Below are 22,316 nucleotides of genomic sequence, written 5' to 3'. Positions count from 1 at the left end.
AACAAAGAGATTCAAGTTTTATTTTTCATCAAAGTACAACCAATGATTGGCATTGTGTTTGATGTAACAACATCGGACATTTAAACCCTGCACCTGTACTCTGGCAGCATAAATCATTTAATGTTCTATGTAAATTCATGGCTGTTCAAATCCATTTCAATACACGCAACTCCACGACTCATGTAATAATTCACCATTACAGGAACCCCCCTGAGCACTGAACCATTTGACTGAAATCCAGCTCTGCTCTTTACAGCTTTCATGCTCTTTTAAAGCAGTAATCTGGGCGATTTTCATTTAGTCTCTCATTCTCACAACCCCCCTGCCTTGAACTCCCAAAGCAAAGAAAAACCTTCTCCCAGCATGTCGCAAAACACTGCTATTACTTCAGATACTGCTAGCCAAAGTGGAGGAGAGCGGTACGAGAAAGCAAGTGAGAAAAAGAGAAAGAAAGAGAAAATTATGAAACAGCGCTGGTTGACAGCCCTGATTCTATTTCCACACGCGTCTGCGTCCCAAATTGATTTACATACAGCCCCGTATCCCCCGGCTTAGGGCCCAGCTCTCATTGGAGCGATGGAGTGCACAGAGCCAAAGAAAAGAAGGAAAATAAGTGGAGGAAGAAAAAAAAATCTAACCCATTCAGCTGAAGAAATACTCCCCCACTTATCATGCTTGGTCAAAGCCTAGTTAGCTGCACAGAGTGCCTTTCTTGTTAAGGCACATACTGTATATAAGACCTCCAGATACTGTTGTTATCTAGCTACTGAAGGTATGTGCCTTATCGAGCTACTGAAGGGAAGATATGTGTTTTCTTATCCCACTGTAGATGTGTTAGTAAGCCTCTTCCAGATTCTGTCTATTCTATCGTGTGTGTCCCCATGCCATCGATGAACACTACAACATCCGCACTACATTAGCATTCCAGCACCAGTCGTGGTCAGTAACTGTAACTAGCAGTGCTTGACTTGGACGGAAATAGGTGCCGGTACTCATTTTGGGTGCCAGTACTGTTTATATTTAGGTGCAGGAGCTCCACAATAGCTTTAAGTTAATATTTTATAAGAGGAACAGGAGCTCAAGCAGTACAACATTTGAGGTGCCGGTATTCAGCTCCGGTGAGCTCCTGCCCAAGTCAAGCACTGGTAACTAGGGACTTATTGATCACTCATGAACGAAAACTGATCACTAGATGAAAAGCATAGACCAAGGGACTTTTTAAACATGCATTTCCATCGAACATGCTGCAAATCTTGAGATACCAGTCAATTAGTAAAACAGAGACCAATGTTTCTGAGCTAAGCCTGATTTCGGTGATGGTTCAAGCTCACATGGATCTGATGCTAAAAAGGCACACTGAAAACATATTCATGGTCATTACCAAAGACTCTAACTGCTGGAACATGTTCTATTACATTTGAGAAATATTGAATGTAAATATGACGTGACACCTCATTCGTTGGTGTTGTTGGCCTCCACTTTTAAGTGTTTTGGCTGGTGAGGCATCTCAACCTGTATATTTTCTTGAGCCTGGCAGTAACTAAGCAGCCCGCACTCATTTGTTGAGCCCTGTTAAATAAATGTCTTCCCTCTCTCTCTACAAGTTATCTTGTTTAACCTTCTTTCTAGTGTACAAAAAGAGAGAACACTTTAACAAGATGCATTGCCACTTAAAATGCAATGTACAAATGAAATGTCTCCTTCATGGGGAAAACATGTAACACTCGTACACACTGAAGTGCTGAAGCTCTCTGAACCCTACAATGAGCATTGGGAAATAAAGACCTTGTACACTAGAAAGATAATGAAAGACGAGACCCTTAAGAGGGAAGAAATGTCTTTAACAGTGCTCAAAATAATTGTGGGCTGCCGAGTTACTGTCAGGCTCAGGAACCTATACAGGACATAATGAGATGCCTCATGAAACATAATACTTTGTCATTCCATCTCAAAAAGCACAAGAAATAAGATTGTCACCAACAATCTCAGATTGTTCTGAAATCGTTTCTGTACTTAGAAACAAATAAGATTATCATTCCTGAAACATTGATCTCTGAGAAACTAAGCTAATTGTTGCACCCACATTTGCCATTTTAATTTAAATGATTTATATAATGATGAGCATAAGCTATCCAAAGTTGCAAAGAAAATGCTGTGATCCAATAAACAAGAGACCATTAAAATAGATAAAGAGGTGTGGCGGCAGTAGCAGGAACAGCGGCATCTAGTGGGCAAAACGTGGTACTTTCACACTCATTTATGATATAAATGCAAGTGACTTCAATAGCAAATTTCTCTGAACAGGGGAAAAAACATCACCAGATTCACAGGGAATACATTAAAGGTTGAAGAAACAATACTCCAAGCAGCAGCTCCATACTACTTGTCAGACATAGAGAACTGATACTGTATACTGGTTGTTGGGGTGGAATTGGTGTGGGGTGTCTGTGGATGGCAATTGATAATTTTATTGGATTATGCTTTGTACGAAAAATTATGGTCCAAATCGGATGTTAGGTACTATATTTGAATCCTTTCAATTAAATTAGACAATTTGGGTGCAATCAATTTGCTTAATTTCTCAGAGACCAAATTATATTTCAACAAAATAATGATATGCTAATCTTATGTTTCAACCTACAGAAACGATTTCAGAACAATCTGATATGGTGGGTGACGAAATCCTCTTCCTTGTGCTTTTTTTGAGGTGGAATGACTAAGTATTTTGGTCCATGAGACATCTCATTATGTCTTGTATAGGTTCTTGAGCCCGACAGTAACTCAGCAGCCCACGATCACTTGAGCACTGTTAAAGACATTTCTTCCCTCTCAAGGTCTCTTGTTTCAATCTCTTTGTAGTGCACAAGGTCTTACTTTTCCTTTTGATCTATGCATCCTATTATTAACACTACTGCAAATCCCACGGTCACTTATTTACACAGAATTATACAAATGTAGGGTGTTAAATAACTGTTATGTGAATCACCTACAAAATCATCAGATCAGACCAGCTATCTGACATTAGCAAACGAGTTATACACAAGAGCTTCAGAGACCACATGACAATTGAAGATAACAGCCCTGAGGTATGATGCACTTTTAAAAGAACGAACCATTTCATTGCCTGTTGGCCTACATGTCCGGAATATGTAACACCATAAAACCATTCCCAGACTGAACATATTTTCCTTGTTACTGTACAAAGAGCATGATGTCATACTCCCTGAGACTCTTTAAAAGGTAACAGTTGGCCAATTGTCAGAGAGGAAAATTCTTAATCTAACAGTGATCCCTTTACATACATACAGTACATGCCAATCTCCCTTAGGCCTGAACTGTACTGTGGGTTTGAACTGATGTAAAACTAGCATTAGTTAGTTTTACAGCGATTTGACACAAAAAGGTGCATGAAGAGTAAATTTCTGAAAAAGCGACTGTATGTGTTTCTGGTTCTGCTGATGACGTTACAAGCGAAGCTGAGAAGCCCAAGGCAGTATCATAACTAACAAGCAGTGAACCACGGAACTGTTTTATCAAAGGTTGTTAGAAACATTACTCTTTAGATAATTACAGATAATCTACTAAATCAATCTTCTTGGTTCACAGATTGTAAGAGCCATAATGCAGAAAATAGTATTTTGCTATGTTAAGTTATTACAGTATTATTATTTATGTGAATATTTGTATATTTGTTAATATTGAGAATATTTTCTATCTATTTGGAACATTCCATTATGGATATTTGTATAGGAATCCCCCTTTGCATAAGCTAGATACTTCATTTAGTTTAATCCGTCTGATGTCATATCCGTGACGTCACTGCTTAGATCAGAAGGCAATAATAAATCTATGGAGCAATACAGTTTTTGACCGTGTTAAATTCATTTTCTTTGTAAACTTTTCATTACTATACTACTACATGGAGAAGCTTTTGAATGTTTTTACTCGCATCAGACACAACTTTCTACATAGACTACTGTGGTTGCTGAGCCAATACACAGATGCAAATACTTCCACGTTTATTAAGATCCACATTCTTCATTTATGCAGCTGCATGTTAATGTATTTTGCAGCTCTTCCAACTTTCCCTTTTGTAGTGGGGGCCAATGTGCATATCTGTAATGGTCATCTTAAATCAATGATTACATTTCTTTTTTTTAAAGACGCAGGACTGATGTCAGCACCAACAGCCCTTAGCCGTGGTATATTGACAATATACCACGCCCGCTCAGGCCTTAAACATGACATTTTACGCTTAAAACGCTTAAACATGACATTTTAGAAACACTGTAAGCTACCTCATGTTATGGCATGCATATGTACCGTAATGGCTGATGAGAGTGACATAAGTCACATAACAACCACTGTATTAAGTCAACCTTTCAGACGCATAAGGACCTAAACGTGACAACTAACTTCCTGTGTTTGTAGGCTGTTACAAACTCTGCAGGAAAAAGCTTGTTGGCAAAGTATTTATTCCAGTCAGCCACATCCACAACAACCCCCAGGCGTTGTTTAGTAACTGCCCACTGCTCAGATGCAAAACCACTGCTTTAGCTACTTCCATATTCACATTCATAACAAGTTTTACACCGGAACTAATGAGTGACTGGGGATCTTAAAGGAAGGAGGCCCATTATTATTCATTGAACAAAGTAAACAAATACACAAATATTACTGTCAGTGGGTTACTATCTCTCCAATTAATCTAAGGTTGCTCCCCAAAGTGGTCTCATTGTTCTGCCAAACATCTTTTTTTCTTCAGGGAAAACAGACAAAGGGCTGAATAGAAAATAGAAGTGGTATCCAGATTCTCTGCCTTGAGCTCCCTCTACTTACTTTACTTCTTTGTTTTTTTAATTCCTTTTTTCTTCTTGTCTTTGTGAAGATTGACACCTCTTCACAATTCATTATTTGCATGTGGTCGAATAGGCATGGAGACACTGCATAAAGAAAGAGTGATTGACATCTGAGGTACACAGACCACTGGAGGTGGATGGGACCAATGACGGAAAGCAATGACACACATACACTCCAAAAGAGTTCTCCGGCTATCCCGATAGGGGAACCCGTTTTGGTTCCAGGTAGAAAGCTTTTGGATTCCAGGTAGAACCCTTTTGGGTTCCATGTCGAACACCCTGAAACAAAAAAGGGTTATTCAAAGGGTTCTCCTATGGGGACAGCCTATGGGGACAGCCTATGGGGACAGCCAAAGAACCCTTTAAGTTCGAGACAGCACTTGTAATACAACAACAACAAAAAAACACAATATTACTTCCCCTTAATCCCTTCCCACCCAAAGTACACTCTCTGCTCTTTAAATGTCTGGCATTATTAATTACACTTCTTTTCTGTTTTTACAGATGCAGCTTTGATTCTAGAATAAGATAATATCGTCCAATTTGTCATCCCACACCTCATTACCCTGGAAACATGGTGGAGGTTGTCTTCCACTACACAGTACCACTTAAACAGAGGATCAGGGTGATCGGACTGTCAGAGTATGCATTTTGAGTCATTGCTGTGGTGGCCAGAGAGGCACATGTCAACTATGGACTCACTAAGGGTGAAATGTAAAGTCACATACAGGAGCTACTTTGAAATTAATACATTCCTCAGTTCTTCCTCATTCCTAATGATTCTAACTGCTCTCTGAGCGTGTTAGAATTGCAGCACAATCAGAGCCTGCCTTCATTGCTATAAGAAACGTGCAGGAATACTGGAGCTACACTGACCCTGGACAGGAAGTAGGATTGTGGTAACTAAGGGGCTCAGGTTAAAGGTCATTGTGTTCCCAAGATGCAAGGTGTAAATTTTTCTGACAACAGCTCTGGCACCCCTGACCCTGCTTCACTACCTTGTCTTCCCTCTCCAGTACCTGAGAATAATAAATGCTTTAAAAAATATATTTACCCTGACACTGAACATCTGACTCTCACAGTCCAATACTGGGGAGATTATAGGATTCTCAGGGTTGACTGACCTTTAACCTAGAAGTCCACTGTCCAATATGATTGGGATGTGGCAAAAATATTTGAGTCATCCATAATTAATCTCCTGGACAGGAACCTTCATAATCTCTTGTCTGTTTTAAATAGAACATCCATTTCTTATTTAGGACCTTATCCATTTTATTATAAGTCTAAAACAAATCCCCAGTTAGCTTATCTATTTCCTGAATAAAACATCCTTCATGTTCCTGTTCTCTCTCTGTTTGTCCACTTGATTTGCTGCTCCCATGCAGGTTCAGCAAGGCCTTACACACCAGATGGGTAAAATCCCCTCTCTCCGTGATGTGATGCATTTCCTTACTTCCTTGTTTTCCTAAGCACATCTGGTAGATGACGGAGCCACACTTCCCATCCTGTGTGTGTGTGTGTGTGTTGTGTGCATATGCACTTCTTGCTCACAGGTTTCAGCTCAAAGCCAGAACCATGTAGTCCCCATAATCTTTACATCACCTGAATCGCCTGACAGATAAGACAGTGATTTGACTGACATATCCATGTTAGATAAAGATCTGTGAGACTATAAAGCTGCTCTAATCTGATACACATAACCTCAGCAGAGGCACGATCTAGCCCAATAACCTCTTTCTCTCATGGGTCTCTTAGTTACGACTTCTTCTCTGCACAATAAATGTTCATTAGAGGATATACAGTACCTGTCAAAAGTTTGGACACACCTACTCAGGTTCCCTTTATTTTGACTATTTTCTACATTGTAGAATAATAGTGACAACATCAAAACTATGAAAAAACACATGAAATCATGTAGTAACCAAAAAAGTGTTAAACAAATCAAAAATTATTTTATATTTAAGATTCCTCAAAGTAGGCACCCTTTGCCTTAATGACAGCTTTACACACTCTTAGCATTCTCTCAACCAGCTTCATGAGGTAGTCACCTGGAATGCATTTCAATTTGTTTAAAGTTAATTTGTGGAATTTATTTACTTCTTAATGTGTTTGAGCCAATCAGTTGTGTTGTGACAAGGTAGGGGTGGTATACAGAAGATAGCCCTATTTGGTAAAATACCAAGTCCATATTATGGCAAGAACAGCTCAAATAAGTAAAGAGAAACAACAGTCCATCATTACTTTAAGACATGAAGGTCAGTAAATCTGGAAAATGTCAAGAAATTTTACATTTTCTTCAAGTGCAGTCGCAAAAACCATCAAGCTCTAAGATGAAACTGGCTCTCATAAGGACCGCCACAGGAAAGGAAGACCTAGAGTTACCTCTGCTGCAGAGGATAAGTTCATTAGGGTTACCAGCCTCAGAAATTGCAGCCCAAATAAATGCTTCACAGAGTTCAAGTAACAGACACATCTCAACATCAACTGTTCAGAGGAGACGTGAATCAGGCCTGCGTGTTCAGAGGCCTGCGTGAATCAGGCCTTCATGGTCGAATTGCTTTAAAGAAACCACTACTAAAGAACACTAATAATAAGAAGAGACTTGCTTGGACCAAGAAACACGAGCAATGGACATTAGACCAGTGGAAATCTGTCCTTTGGTCTGTTGAGCCCAAATTTGAGATTTTGTGTTCCAACCGCCATGTCTTAGTGAGACGCAGAGTCGGTGAACGGATGATCGCCGCATGTTTCGTTCCAACCGTGAAGTATGGAGGAGTAGGTATGATGGTGTGGGGGTGCTTTGCTGGTGACACTGTTGGTGATTTATTTAGAATTCAAGGCACACTTAACCAGCATGGCAACCACAATATTCTGCAGCGATACATCATCCAATATGGTTTGCACTTAGTGGGACTATCTTTTGTTTTTCAACAACACAATGACCCAACACACCTCCAGGCTGTGTATGGGCTATTTGACCAAGAAGGAGAGTGATAGAGTGCTCCATCAGATGACCTGCCCTCCACAATCACCCGACCTCAACCCAACTGAGATGGATTGGGATGAGTTGGACCGCAGAGTGAAAGAAAAACAGCCAACAAGTGCTCAGCATATGTGGGAACTCCTGCAAGACTGTTGGAAAAACATTCTAGGTGAAGCTGGTTGAGAAAATGCCAAGAGTGTGCAAAGCTGTCGTCAAGGCAAAAGGTGGCTACTTTGAATAATCTAAAGTCTAAAATATATTTTAATTTGTTTAACACTTTTTTGGTTACTACATGATTCCATATGTGTTATTTCATACTTTTGATGTCTTCTCTATTATTCTACAATGTAGAAAATAGTAAAAAATAAAGAAAATTCCCTGGAATGAGTAGGTGTGTCCAAACGTATGACTGGTACTGTATATCGTTGGGTAGTTCCCTAAAGGTTTTTGTAAATTTCTAAGACCGTGTTCTCTCATTATAACTTTGGTATGGACGGCAAAGGGGGCCAAGAGGCTTGCATCTTCATATGAAACGTGATTATGATACAGTCGACCCAGGATAGATTTGGGCTGTGCAACCGGATATACTAGGCCAGGAAATTTAACATAATGACACATTGTAATGTTCGCATTGTGTCAGATACAAATGCACGTGAATGCAATATATAATGTACATGCAAATCATACCATCTCCAGAGATCTCTATAGTAGCAGACAAAAATAATGCATTCCCTCACTCTCCAGGATGTCTTCCTTTCCCGCTGATCCAGATAAATAGGAACATTATTCACCATTAACATCTAGCGCCCCGGTCCCAAAGCAAGAGAAGGAAACAGCCCTACATAACTTACCATATGTTTTGCACTTGCCTACACAGCAATACAGATGTAGGATCTCAATTTGACCAATGTTGTCACAGCAAAATAATCCTGCAGAAACATGATTTGAATGTTTAGTCCATAATGTTACTTGATCGGCAGTTAGGCTATTAGCTGCCTAAAGTAAGCTATATGAAAAGTGCAATACTGTTAATAGAACTGTTTTTTAGTGCTGGTTTTCAGTGAATTTATGTAAATCACGAAGCTCATCTGCATTTCCTGCGATGCAGGAAAATTCTCAGCAACAAAAGAGAGGTCAAATTAAGATTCTACACCTGTAGTTAATTTCACTGACACCATATCTATCAGTGTGATTTTTAAAAGCAGGGGTTTGCTCTGTGAGGCCGTTGGGCACGGCAGAGAATGCATCACATCCCAAGTCTCATTTGAAGGCACTTACTCTCTGTAATGTTCTCAAGCGCGAACCACAAACTGCTGATGCTCGCAGGACTTCAACCGTTCTGCAAGCTAACACCCCTGACAAGGAACCCATATATGTAAGGTTAAAAGCATGAAAATTGGGTGACGTCCCACCAAATGTTCTCTCAGGTAGATGAGAAATGCAGACACAAGAAAGCACACACACAAACACTTTTGCTAAGTGGCTTGACAACATCCTTGCTACGATGACTGTTTCCTAAAAATAGCCAGACGGGAGCAGCAAGAGGTGATGTCATATGTTTTAGCAATCTCAAGGAGAGGATGTAAGCCTGAAATAAATTTGGAACATCTAGAATGTTAGAGGCTTGCCTTAAACTACTCAGCTAACAGTCAACTGTCTTAGAACCTGAGAGAAAGTGTTGTTCTGTTTAATGTATGGTTGACAACACTGCAGAGACAGGACAAACCATGTCCCTGTGTAGTCCTGAAAATCTGTTATTTCAGGAAAGTTTGTAACCTCGGTAGGGAACTCTATCAGACAACCAAAAAGATGGATAACCAGAGGCTCGGATCAGCTGTTGTTGTGAGTGGCCATAGCCCATAGTGCTGTAAACAGGTTGTCCAGCTCTTCCATCCCCATTGTCCAGATGTCCAGTAGAAAAGCTGGCTGCAAAGCCATGGCTCCTCCACGAAACATAGGGCATATATCCCACAATCCATCTGGAAAAACACTCCCACAGAGAGATGAATAGAGAACAAGGGCCAGTCTGAGCCTGGCTTAAGGTCTACCTCATGCAAATACACAAATGGAATACTCTTCTCGTATCCCTGAACACCAAGAGATTCCTCCTTCTGTTCTTTTTAGTGATATGGAGACGATATTTTATCAATACTTTGACTCCAAGTATCGATTAGTAAAAATGATTATATATATTTATGCTTTGCTAGGTAGCATTAGCCAGCGCTAGTCGGTTGTACTTGCGCCAAAACGGCAGTATTTTTCATCTTATAGCTTGTTCTCCATCTTCTTTTTAAATAGTGAGCCAACATGTTTTCAGCACTTTTATTTCCATGACTGATCAAAACGAATTTTCTCACGCTCTCTCATCTCTCTGCAGCAGACATTATAGTGAGAAATATGTTTGGAACATCAAATCGCAATATAATCGCATTATGAAATCACAATACATATAGAATCATGGGAAGCGTGAGAATTGCCATACATATCGTATCGGTACCTAAGTATCATGATATTATCGTATCATGAGGTCCCTGGCATTTCCCAGCCCTAGTTATTTTGTCCTTTAAGTAGCAGGCAACTCTTCCCAAGGGCACTCTGTATTGCCCCCTGAACTTTCTCACATTCTTTCTGATCCACTAATTAAAAAAGACCACAAGAAGCAATAAGACTATCAATAATTAATGTTCTAAGCGTAGGGATAACTGAAGCTTCTGCACATGTAATTTGAAAAGAGACAAATCCACTCAGTTTAATTCTGTATTGGAAATGTTATTTATTTTAGCAGTGGGGGAATTGTCATTGACGCTTGCACAACTGCAAACACTCATGGGGTAGCCACCCACTGCCAAGTGTTCCATTTCACAACCCAAGACATTGCCAGAAATAGTACCTAATCAATGCAGAGTAGAGTAAGTCTAACGGAAAGAATTCAATCTAAAAGTCACGGAGCCTTTATTGGTATGGATGCATTACATTACTTTGTATCAACAAATCCTCTCTAATATACTTCAGTGTATTTACTAAGGCTAAAATGCACGCATGGACGAAAATGTACTTCATACCAAAGGCTAAGAGCGTTTTGTACAATTTAACCCAGCAACGCTACGCAAATGGATTGTGACTGGTATAGTGCAATGGGGGTTTGGCAACGGGGACAGAGAGTACTGCTGAGGGCACACTGTGTTGGCACCCGACACAGCAGCCTGGTCCAAATCCCCCACTGGTGGCTCGAATCAGGTCACAAGTCGCCTGTGGAGAGGGGAAAGGTTCTGGAAAGAGCTGGTCTTTAGAGAGACGGGCTGCTCACATACTCCCTCACACACACACACCCACCACTCTTCCTACCATATTCATCTGCCACTGGAGGTCCATACCAAGGATGGGATGGATTGGATAGAGTGAGAAAGACATAGAGAAAGAGGGAGAGAATGAAAGAGAGTGAAAGCAAAAAATAGTGAACATTTGAGAGACAGGGATTAAATCCTTGGCGAAGAGACGCAATGCTGCTAATGTCCTGTGCTGCTCTTAGAGACATCGTCATGGTAGTTGTCTCGTCTCGTGACCTGCCAGGTCACTAGGTCGCTGTAGTGTTTGTTTAGTCTGCCTGGAAAGCAATCATTACAGTGTTTACACTGAGCTGTAAGGGAGCGCTTAAAACCATCCCATTATGCTGCAGAGTTGACAGGCGAACGAGCTAACCACTAATTCCTTATCAACTGGACCCGTGCTACTGAAATAACTCTGACACACGACGAAGACATATCTATGATTTGACAGATCCAATTACCCAGCTAAGGACACCAGCGCTCTCTTTGTCCAGGGTCTTCCTCTTGTCAATGAGCTTCTCCACTAATGATGTACTCCAAGTCTAGTACTGGTGGTTGTTTGGGATCATGACATTGTCAGTCCTCTTCTCTGTTTGGTACAGCACATACGGGGCCTCATCTGAACTCATCTCCTGCTAATCATGACAGTCTTGAGGAGGATGTTGCTATGGGGATGTTTGTGGCAGCCATAATGATGTTGTTTAACAGTGACCTGTGTTTGTGAAGGATCCCCAATCTCCTATTCCTTCCTGGCAGAAAAGTATTTGAGGAAATGTCTTCATGGGAAAGTATTCAGTCAACAACTGAGCTGTCGAATGGATTCAAGACAAATCTTTCAGGAGCTGTCCCAGATAAGAGAAATGAATGGAGACATTAAAAAGTTATTCTGTTGTCTGAGAATTTCCTGTATCATTACTGTAGATGCCTAATGCTGAAATTATGTGCAGTTACATACTAAAAGCTTTGCAACACCAAAAAGTACAGCATGACCTGAATCAAATGAATGTACTAGGAAAATTGGAAAATTGAACAGTATGAAACGGAACTCTTCCTGACAAGACAATTTCTCAAAATCCACTCAACCCAGCCGGCACACATCAACCTGGTCTCAGAGCATTTAATATTATTCTGTACGTAAATTCAAGACACTCCATTTCGTATGATATGTTCCGTTTAGTATAGTATGTATTAATTTGTGGATGTCCATAATCAATTACGTATGATATGTTACGAATTACAATTCATATGATATGAACAAATATGTAAATGTATAATGTGTTAAGAATTTCAAAAATGTACAATATGTTACGAAATTGCAAAAATGTATGATATGTTATGAATTTCCAATTGGTTGTGGTTAATGTTAGCTAGGTGGCTAATGGTAACATTAGCTAGCTGGCTAACGTTAGCTAGGCTAGGGGTTAGAGGTAGGGGTTAGGATTAAGGTTAGGAGTTAGGTTAAAGGGTTAACATAAGCTAGCTAACTAGCTAACGTTAGCTAGGCTAGGGGTTAGAGATAGGGGTTAGGGTTAAGGTTAGGAGTTAGGTTAAATGGTTAAGATAAGGTTTAGGGGAGGGGTTAGCTAACATGCCAAATAGTTGCAAAGAATCTAAAAAGTAGTTGAAAAGTTGCTAATTAGCTAAAATGCTAAATTGTCCATGATGACATTCGAACACGCAACCTTTGGGTCCTATCCATCCATCCACCCCGACCAACCACCCTCCTTTTGTTTCTTGCCTTAACCTCTTTGATCTCTAGGGGCGCTATTTCATTTTTGGATAAAAAACGTTCCCGTTTTAAGCGCGATATTTTGTCACGAAAAGATGCTCGACTATGCATATTCTTGACAGTTTTTGAAAGAAAACACTCTGAAGTTTCAGAATCTGCAAAGATATAGTCTGTAAGTGCCCCAGAACTCATTCTACAGGCAAAACCAAGATGATGCATCAACCAGGAAATGATCAGAATTTCTGAAGCTCTGTTTTCCATTGTCTCCTTATATGGCTGTGATTGCGCAAGGAATGAGCCTACACTTTCTGTCGTTCCCCCAAAGTGTTAGCAGCATTGTGACGTATTTGTAGGCATATCATTGGAAGATTGACCATAAGAGACTACATTTTCCAAGTGTCCGCCTGGTGTCCCTGCGTCGAAATTGGAGCGTAAAGCCAGGTGCAATTATTTTTCCATTTGAGAGCAAGGAGAAACCAGGCTTCCACGAAGGATATATCATTGAAGAGATATGTGGAAAAACACCTTGAGGATTGATTCTAAACCACGTTTGCCATGTTTCAGTCGATATTATGGAGTTAATTTGGAAAAAAGTTCACGTTTTGAGGGCTGAATTTTCGTTTTTTTTTTTTTTTTTTTTTTTTTTTTTGGTAGCCAAATGTGATGTACAAAACGGAGCTATTTCTAATACACAAAGAATCTTTTTGGAAAAACGGAGCATCTGCTATCTAACTGAGAGTCTCCTCATTGAAAACATCAGAAGTTCTTCAAAGGTAAGTTATTTTATTTGAAGGCTTTACTTGTTTTTGTGATAGTTGCCTGCTAAATGCTAACGCTAATGCTAACGCTAATGCTAACGCTAAATGCTACGCTAGCTAGCTACTGTTACACAAATGATTGTTTTCCTATGGTTGAAAAGCATATTTTGAAAATCTGAGATGACAGTGTTGTTAACAAAAGGCTAAGCTTGAGAGCTAGCATATTTATTTCATTTCATTTGCGATTTTCATGAATAGTTAACGTTGCGTTATGGTAATGAGCTTAGGTCTATAAATAGAATCCCGGATCCGGGTTTGGTCGTCGCAACAGGTTAAGTAACCTTCTGTCTTATGTAACCATACCAAACGTCACATATCATACTAATTTGAGTGTCCTCGGATTTACATTTACTATATTACGCCTAGTCTATGAGACCAGGTAGCGCACGCACGCACACACGCACACACACACACACACATTCTTTCTTCCTACAGTTGCAGTCTTTAATCAGTGTAATGTCTCATAGGATTGACATCATGAGAGGCTGTCTAACATGCTCTAGATCACGGCTATTATCACCTTTGACCTTTGAGTCCCCCTATGGATTCAGAATGCTATTTCTCTATAGTCTCAGTACTGCTTGTAGTAGTCATGTATTGCCTGAAAACTGCAATTGTTCAGGCCCCTGCCATCAAGAGCGACTAAAACTGTCATCTTAAGGTCTAGACCTCATCAAAAAGTATCGACATAACCAAAGCCAAGTGTAAGACTTATAACCTTCCTCCTTCAGTCAATCTTTCTTCATCCTCTCACTACTCTGTCCTTCATGATTTGCATAATCGGATCCATTTTGTTTTTACACAGCTTGGTGTCTGCATGAAGTGTGGGCCGTTGTGAGTTTCTTGTATTTTTCACTCTGTTCCTGACTAATGACAGAAAATTAAAGAAAATCAATATCTGAAGCCTTGAATACATTGAAACAATGATCCGGTGGGTGCTGCTTCAGGAGCTGGGAGGCACTCCACTCAGACTGAATAAATAAAAACAGCTCCGCTGGCAGACACACACACACATACACACACCCTCCAAAAGCTAAACAGAGAAATGGGAATAAATGAGAGCCAGGATCCAATGAGGCCAGATGCATCAGCCTAATTTCTCAGTCTGTTGCTCAGGTACAGAGCTGACAGAGAGCCAACATCAAGCTCAGACAGAAAATGCAGGTCCAACTCCAAATTGACCGCTTTTTTGGGTCAAATATTTCCAGGAGAAACCAAAGGAAAAAGTTGAAGTAGGTTTGGGCTGTTACTTTAGAGAGACTCAATAACTGGAAGTAGCCTTTGCTTGTGCAAGCCAGAACAGCTCAAATTAGTATCTCCTGTTTCTGTAGCATGAGGCAGCTTGATGTACAAGTACACCCCATGGACAAGACGCTAGTCTATCACAGGGCCTTCCCCCAATCTATCTCCTTAGGGCCAAGCCGAGATGCATCAGGTCCCATTTTTATAGTCTTTGGTATGACTCGGCCAGGGATCAAACTCCCAACCTTCCAATCTCTGGACAGACACTAACCACAAGGCCACTGAGTTGGTCTTACAATACTGTCAATGCTACACAGGTTGTGAGTGCTTCTAGCTGAGAGGATAGAGGAATCAATCTATTGATGATAATCAATGAACAAACGCATTCTTGCCCAAACACACACAGCCTGAACAGCTCTATACTTGCTCTAGGCCAGACTGTTGTGTCAGAGGGCTGTTAGCTAACATATTGGTTTATTAATTAGATTTGCTATTCTGTTTACTTTTGGTAGAGCTAGATCTTTTCAGTTTGGCCCTGGACCAGGTGTGCACTTGAGGAAAACCAAATTAGGAAACCTTATGGACTCAGCAGAACTCTGTAAAAAACCCACCACTTAAAGTAAACCTTGCATAACTCAGCCCAATAGAACCTTCATACTTAACACTGAAAGCTATTAAGTGGACATTAGCAGCATATTGTGGTGTTATACACCACAAACTGAGAGAGCAAACTACTACTCTGTGCTGGCTCAGAGGTTCTTCCTACCTCCTGATCCTACAGAGAAGCCAGGGAGGGTACAACCCCGCACAGTGCACACACAGAGAGCACGCAGAGGTCACACACCACCTGTGTCTGGGTACAGACGTGAGACAGACATCAGCGGACACATCTGGAGGGAGGCAGGGAGGAGGACAGACGGAAGGGAATTCCTGGGCTGGCTTATCTCTCACAGCTGACACACGGGTCACCAAGGTTGGCGATGCGTGTAGGGTAGTTGGGTGGGATTTTTTATTTTTAGGAATAGGGTGGTGGGAATTCTGTCAGGGACACATTAAGTTGGACAGTAGAAGTGAGGTGATGAGGAAAATCAGAGTTTTGATGTTTATAGTGGGTGTGTTTCAAAGGAGTGATGGGAGTGAGTGCAGTACACAAAATCCATGAGAATATCCTAATGTCAAAGTGTATGTACTATCTCAGTAGCGTTGCAGTGAAATCTGATAGATCTCAGGGGTCTTATCCCTACTGGTGTAGTCTATGCATCTATGGTGGTCCATCAAACCTGGCAGACTAAACTAACTGGAGGGAGATCATGTCTCCTGCACAGTGTCCAAGCCAAGGAGTGTAAGTTACACATGCAAACGCAATGATTAAGCCAAGTATAAAATACGTGAAGGCCTATGGCTGCTTCAGACCTAATACCTGGCCCAAGTCTCTTTGCTTCTGGAAATGCTTAGCTTGTACTGTATATATATGAACAGTGTGTATATATGCAGTTGATTTCACAAATACTCCACAGGATTCCCAGTTCTCATGCCTGGTGTTATATTCCACAGTCTGGAAGAGAAAAAGGTGTTGAGAGAAAAAAACAACCTCTCGAGTCCACTTCACCCTCATTCTTTATCAACTATCATCACTCAACTCTTCAGAGAGACTAAACCATAAAAGTGCCTCGACATTTGTTAAGTGAAATATTTCTTCCCCTCCATGAAACTGTATCAGCCCTCATACTGTAGAATTGTTTCCCATAGCTCTTACTACAGCCATGGGCACAGCATATGCTAGCTGAAAAGCAACACATCTGATCATTGTTTACTCCATATGTTAATGTACTTGTATCTTCCCAAATTCAAAACAAACCATTTCACTAGTCCCCAAAACATCCATATTCCTTTGGAAGCCGAGATGCCTGTAGTGATGAAGGTCTGATGTAGGACTTTAGGATGTGCAGTGGAATGTAGAATGATGACTTACTGGTTTTTTTCTAGTGCCAGGACCAGTTGTTCACCTTCCGCCTCCACCACCAGCTTCAGTGATGCAGGATGACTCTAGAACACAAACACAGGACACCAGAGGTGAGGGGACGAGACACACCTAGCACGGCTGACACATACTGGACAGGAAGTATGTGGGCATGCTGGGAAAGGACCAGGAAGAGGGATTCCAGTTCCCAGATCCATTGCTTTGGTGGTTGTCATGACTAGGGCCCTGTTTTCCTGACTACGTAACCTGAACAGGGAAAGCTCTGGACTCTAGCCATGACAGCTGACTTTTTGATGAGCACATACACTACCATTCAAAAGTTTGGGGTCACTTATAAATGTCCTTGTTTTTGAAAGAAAGACTCATTTTTGGCCCATTAAAATAACATCAAATTGATCAGAAATACAGTGTAGACGTAGTTAATGTTGTAAATTACTATTGTAGCTGGAAACGGCAGATTTTCTAAATGGAATATCTAGGTAGGCGTACAGAGGCCCATTATCAGCAACCATCACTCCTGTGTTCCAATGGCATGTTGTGTTAGCTCATCCAAGTTTATAATTTTAAAAGGCTAATTTATCACTAGAAAAATATTTTGTAATTATGTTAGCACAGCTGAAAACTGTTGTACTGCTTAAAGAAGGAATAAAACTGGCCTCCTTTAGGCTAGTTGAGTATCTCGAGCATCAGCATTTGCGGGTTTGATTACAGGCTCAAAAAGGCCAGAAACAAAGACAACGCTGTGTACTACTCCCTTCACAGAACAGCATAAACTGGCTTTAACCAGAATAGAAAGAGGAGTGGGAGGCCCCGGTGCACAACTGAGCAAAAGGACAAGTACATTAGAGTGTCTAGTTTGAGAAACAGACGCCTCACAAGCCTCACTCGTATATAGACTTGTTTCTACTGTATTATTGACTGTATGTTTGTTTTACTCCATGTGTAACTCTGTGTTGTTATATGTGTCGAACTGCTTTGCTTTATCTTGGCCAGGTCGCAATTGTAAATGAGAACTTGTTCTCAACTTGCCTACCTGGTTAAATTAAAGTGAAATAAATAAACAAGTCCTCAACTGGCAGCTTCATTAAACAGTACCCACAAAACACCAGTCTTATGTCAACAGTGAAGAGGCCATATCTCAGACTGCCAATAAAAATAAAAGATTAAGATGGGCAAAAGAAGATGGACACTGGACAGAGGAACTCTCAGAGGAACAGTTTTCAGCTGTGCTAACATAATTGCAAAAGGGTTTTCTAATGATCAATTAACCTTTTAAAATTGTAAACTTGGATTAGCTGAGTGATGGTTGCTGATGATGGGACTCTGTACACCTATGCAGATATTCCATAAAAAATCAGCCGTTTCCAGCTACAATAGTCATTTACAACATTAACAATGTCTACACCGTATTTCTGATCAATTTGATGTTATTTTAATGGACAAAAAAAATGATTTTCTTTCAAAAACACGGACATTTCTATGTGACCCCAAACTTTTGAACAGACTATTTGCAAAAATTGACTACGGTTTGCAACTGCACATGGGGAGAAAGATGGTACTTTTTGGAGAAATGTCCTCTGGTCTGGTGAAACAAAAATAGAACTGTTTGGCCTTAATGACCATTGTTATGTTTGGAGGAAAAAGGGCGAGGCTTGCAAGCCGAAGAACACCATCCCAACCGTGAAGCACGGGGGTGGCAGCATCATGTTGTGGAGGTGCTTTGTTGCAGGAGGGACTGGTGCACTTCACAAAATAGATGGCATCATGACGCAGGAAAATTATGTGGATATATTGACGCAACATCTCAAGACATTAGTCTTGAAGTTAAAGCTTGGTCGCAAATGTGTCTTCCAAATGGACAATGACCCCAAGCATACTTCCAAAGTTGTGGCAAAATGGCTTAAGGACAACAAATGTAAACTTCCGACTTCAACTGTAGACACTACCTCAACTAACCGGTGCCCCCGCACATAGACTCTGTACCGGCACCCCCCAGTATATATTGTTATTTTTTGCTGCTCCTCTTTGATTACTTGTTACATTTATCTCTTATTCTTATCCATATTTTTTGAAACTGCACTGTTAGTTAAGTAAGCATTTCACTGTAAGGTCTACCTACGCCTGTTGTATTCGGAGCATGTGACTAATAACATTTTATCTGATTTAGTGTATGTATGGTGCCTCTCCGTTACAGGTCATAGACACCTCCGTTAGTACCTTTCATGATTTCCCATAGTTAGGTTAAAACATGGACTCTGTTCATTCAGAAAATTAGAGACGTTTATAAAAGATCAACAGTAATGTAAAAAATGATCTAATGTTGAACATGAAATAAAAAAAATCCACTTTAGGTCAACAAGAAAAAATCAACAGCAAAAACGTTTCTGTTTTTGCAGAGTAAACAGTGTTGTTCCTTGAGTGCAAGAACAACATTTTGATGATTGTCTGCATATTTCAGTGCTGACTGACACTAATTTCCCCAGACCTCCTGCCTTTTTAACACTCATGAGTTCTGACCCTGACACTAATTTCCCCAGACCTCCTGCCTTTTTAACACTCATGAGTTATGACCCTGACACTAATTTCCCCAGACCTCCTGCCTTTTTAACACTCATGAGCTATGACCGAACTGGCCCATGGGAAAAGGGGGGCTTGACAGCAGCTGGGGATCTCTGTCTGTCGCACAGTTTATGACAGGCTATCAGATACTGTATCACACACACACACACACACACACACACACACACACACACACACACACACACACACACACACACACACACACACACACACACACACACACACACACACACACACACACACACACACACACACACACACACACACACACACACACACACGTGCACACACACGTGGGGATGGAGAGCCTCCTGCTAGGAAAAGGTCATGTTGTCATTTGAACTATTTTACTACCCACGTAGAAGCAGGTACACAGACAAGCAGCCAGGCATTTTGGCGGCACCTTGAGAGATGAAGATAGACAGACAGGCAGAGATAAAGAAAGACAGGCAGAGATAAAGATAGACAGGCAGAGACAGAACAACCAGTATTTTGTCCCAGTCAGATAAGGGCAAATCCACCGTAACAGAGTGATACTGAGACTCATATTTTTCACTTTAAAATGTATGCCAAACAAAAACCAAAGACTGCAAAGCTAAACAAACCATACAACACTATTTAACAATGTCCACAGAAAAGTTTACAAAAACATATTTACTTGAACTGTGCAGATGTAAAGTTTGGTAATCAAATGACGGTTTGTGCTGTTGGTGCCGTCGTTCTGTTACAAATGTTGTATCTGCACTGATCTTCAAGTGAACGTGTTTTTGTAAAATGTTCAGTAGAAATTGTTAAAAGTAGTGCATAGAGTTGTATAGTTTGTGGGTCCATTTGTGGTTTAGAAGGCAGGGCGGTTCATGTCAGGTCATCACCCAATTGTCCTGACTCACCACCACCAAGACATTGGCTTGCTACTTCTTGTGGCACCGAGAACAGTTCAAGAAAAACTAAAGGGGTGGAAGGAAAAATGAGTTTGGTATCATCTCTGATAAAATAACCAACTCAATCATTGTTAAACTCAATAATATGTTGGAATGGTCAACATGGCTATAACAGCTGGCTCGTGAGCTATACAAATACACATTGTTGTCAAACTCAATTGATTATGTAGTGTCATGACAATGGAATACCTCTCTAATAAAATTTAATTAACTTTCACCAAAATTCTGTCCTAACTAAATAACTAGAATCTCTTCATTGTTCCAGACAAAGCTATAATATAACACATTCTGATGAATTACTGGTGCATCACTGGCAGCTCTCATGACTCCTTCTCATTTCAGAGATTTTGTTGATTTGCTAATACCCTCCCCATGTCAGCCAAGTAAAGCACAAGCTCAGCATTCAGGGAGAGTGTGTAATTGAGACACTAACATAGAAAAAAACCACCCCCTCAGAGGGTGTGGTATTTCCTCCAGCTAGGAAAAACCTATCCACTCATGTATAATCTGAGGGATAAATCTTGGAAAGCCATGGCTGTTTTAAATATTCTGGGAATACTACTCAACACCCACGCGTTTCCCTTGTCGGGAATGGTTTCCCTATGGTGAAGGTGGGGGATCCCGGATTTCAAAAATGTATTTCTCTCCCCAAGTCCTAGTGGGCTGAACGCATTGGGTTTCCCCGTCTGAAGCTACCCTAATATACCCTAAAACCAGCATGCAGAACATGCTTAATTGTTTAGAGACCCCATGTAATAGCAGAGATTAAATGTGCTGATTTACCTGGTTTTAATAACTCAATGGATTTCAGGCATTACACATGGTTCATAGAAAGAAAGTCTAATAGGTCTTGTATATCTTTGCTTACAGTTCTGGTATGTCAAGGATAACAAGTGTTAGGGTGCATTTGCTCACCCTTCCAATGCATTTTAGCACAATGGTTAGATGGTTTCAAATCCGGTTGCTACCTGACTTTGTTACAAAACCAGACAGTTTAGGGGGAAAAAGGCAGTCTTCTGCCAGTGGTAAACCATTTCAAAATGTTGCTTTTCATGCACTGCTGATTTGTAGAGTATAGGAGCCTGGCGAGTTGGGGGAATAATTTCACAGTGTGTGGAGCCTCAGGGCCTAGCTCATACTAAACAAACAACAGAGGGGCCATTCAACGCCGCAGGGAGCGAGCTTTGAGGAAAAAGCACAAAGGGGAATCAGCCGAGGATAAACAGAAATGGGGAATTATTAGGAGCTCACGACTGGAACAACACAGGAGACCTGATGCAAGTGAGCAGGCAGGCTAGCATCTGCGCTTGGCTGAGCTATAGTAGGAGCAGCTTATTAGCATTAGCCAAGGCCGCTAAGTGGCCGCTTTATGAATATTTACCCTGGACTTGAGCTGGCTGAGTGGTTTGCGCTGCCGCCCTTCCAGCAGGAGAGGTACCGTGGTGTCATAGCGTTGGGGCTTAGGGACAGCACTGTGCAGCACACTCTGGTCCAAGCTTTTCCCTGTTAAAAGATCAATAACAGTGATTAATGATGTGATGTAATCAATGGAAATGGTTTGTACTGAGTGGGTATGGTTAGCGCGAGTCTATCTGGTCTCTGTTAAGTACTGCTATCACTTGACCTGAGGAGGCCTAACTGAGAGCATGTATATTACTGTATAATGAGAATTACATAACACCTGACTTCAATGGTTGTGGCGGCAGTCAACCATGAGATTATGGAGAATGACATAACATTGTTATCATACTTTAAATGTTAGTCTTTTGAACATGTGATTGTTTCATCATTTAGCTTCAGGCCACCTCAAGTAAAATGTGTTGCTCTATTGAATGGTTCATCAACTAGATTCAGCTG

The 22,316-nt window shown here is 40.8% G+C and overlaps 1 protein-coding gene across 1 annotated transcript in view; it reads right to left on the bottom strand.

Annotated features, from left to right (window-relative positions):
• Positions 1 to 22,316, bottom strand: part of LOC139417420 (disintegrin and metalloproteinase domain-containing protein 12-like) — a 150,773-nt gene that overhangs the window by 81,438 nt on the left and 47,019 nt on the right. Inside the window, exons 2-3 of the mRNA XM_071166701.1 lie at positions 21,841 to 21,962; positions 16,930 to 17,003 (exon numbers count right to left, since the gene is read on the bottom strand). Coding sequence (XP_071022802.1) covers positions 16,930 to 17,003; positions 21,841 to 21,962 — 196 coding nt within the window. The remainder of the gene's footprint in view (positions 1 to 16,929; positions 17,004 to 21,840; positions 21,963 to 22,316) is intronic.

Source organism: Oncorhynchus clarkii, chromosome 1, assembly GCF_045791955.1.
Source record: "Oncorhynchus clarkii lewisi isolate Uvic-CL-2024 chromosome 1, UVic_Ocla_1.0, whole genome shotgun sequence".
Taxonomy (NCBI): domain Eukaryota; kingdom Metazoa; phylum Chordata; class Actinopteri; order Salmoniformes; family Salmonidae; genus Oncorhynchus; species Oncorhynchus clarkii.
This window is presented reverse-complemented; position numbering and strand designations above follow the sequence as displayed.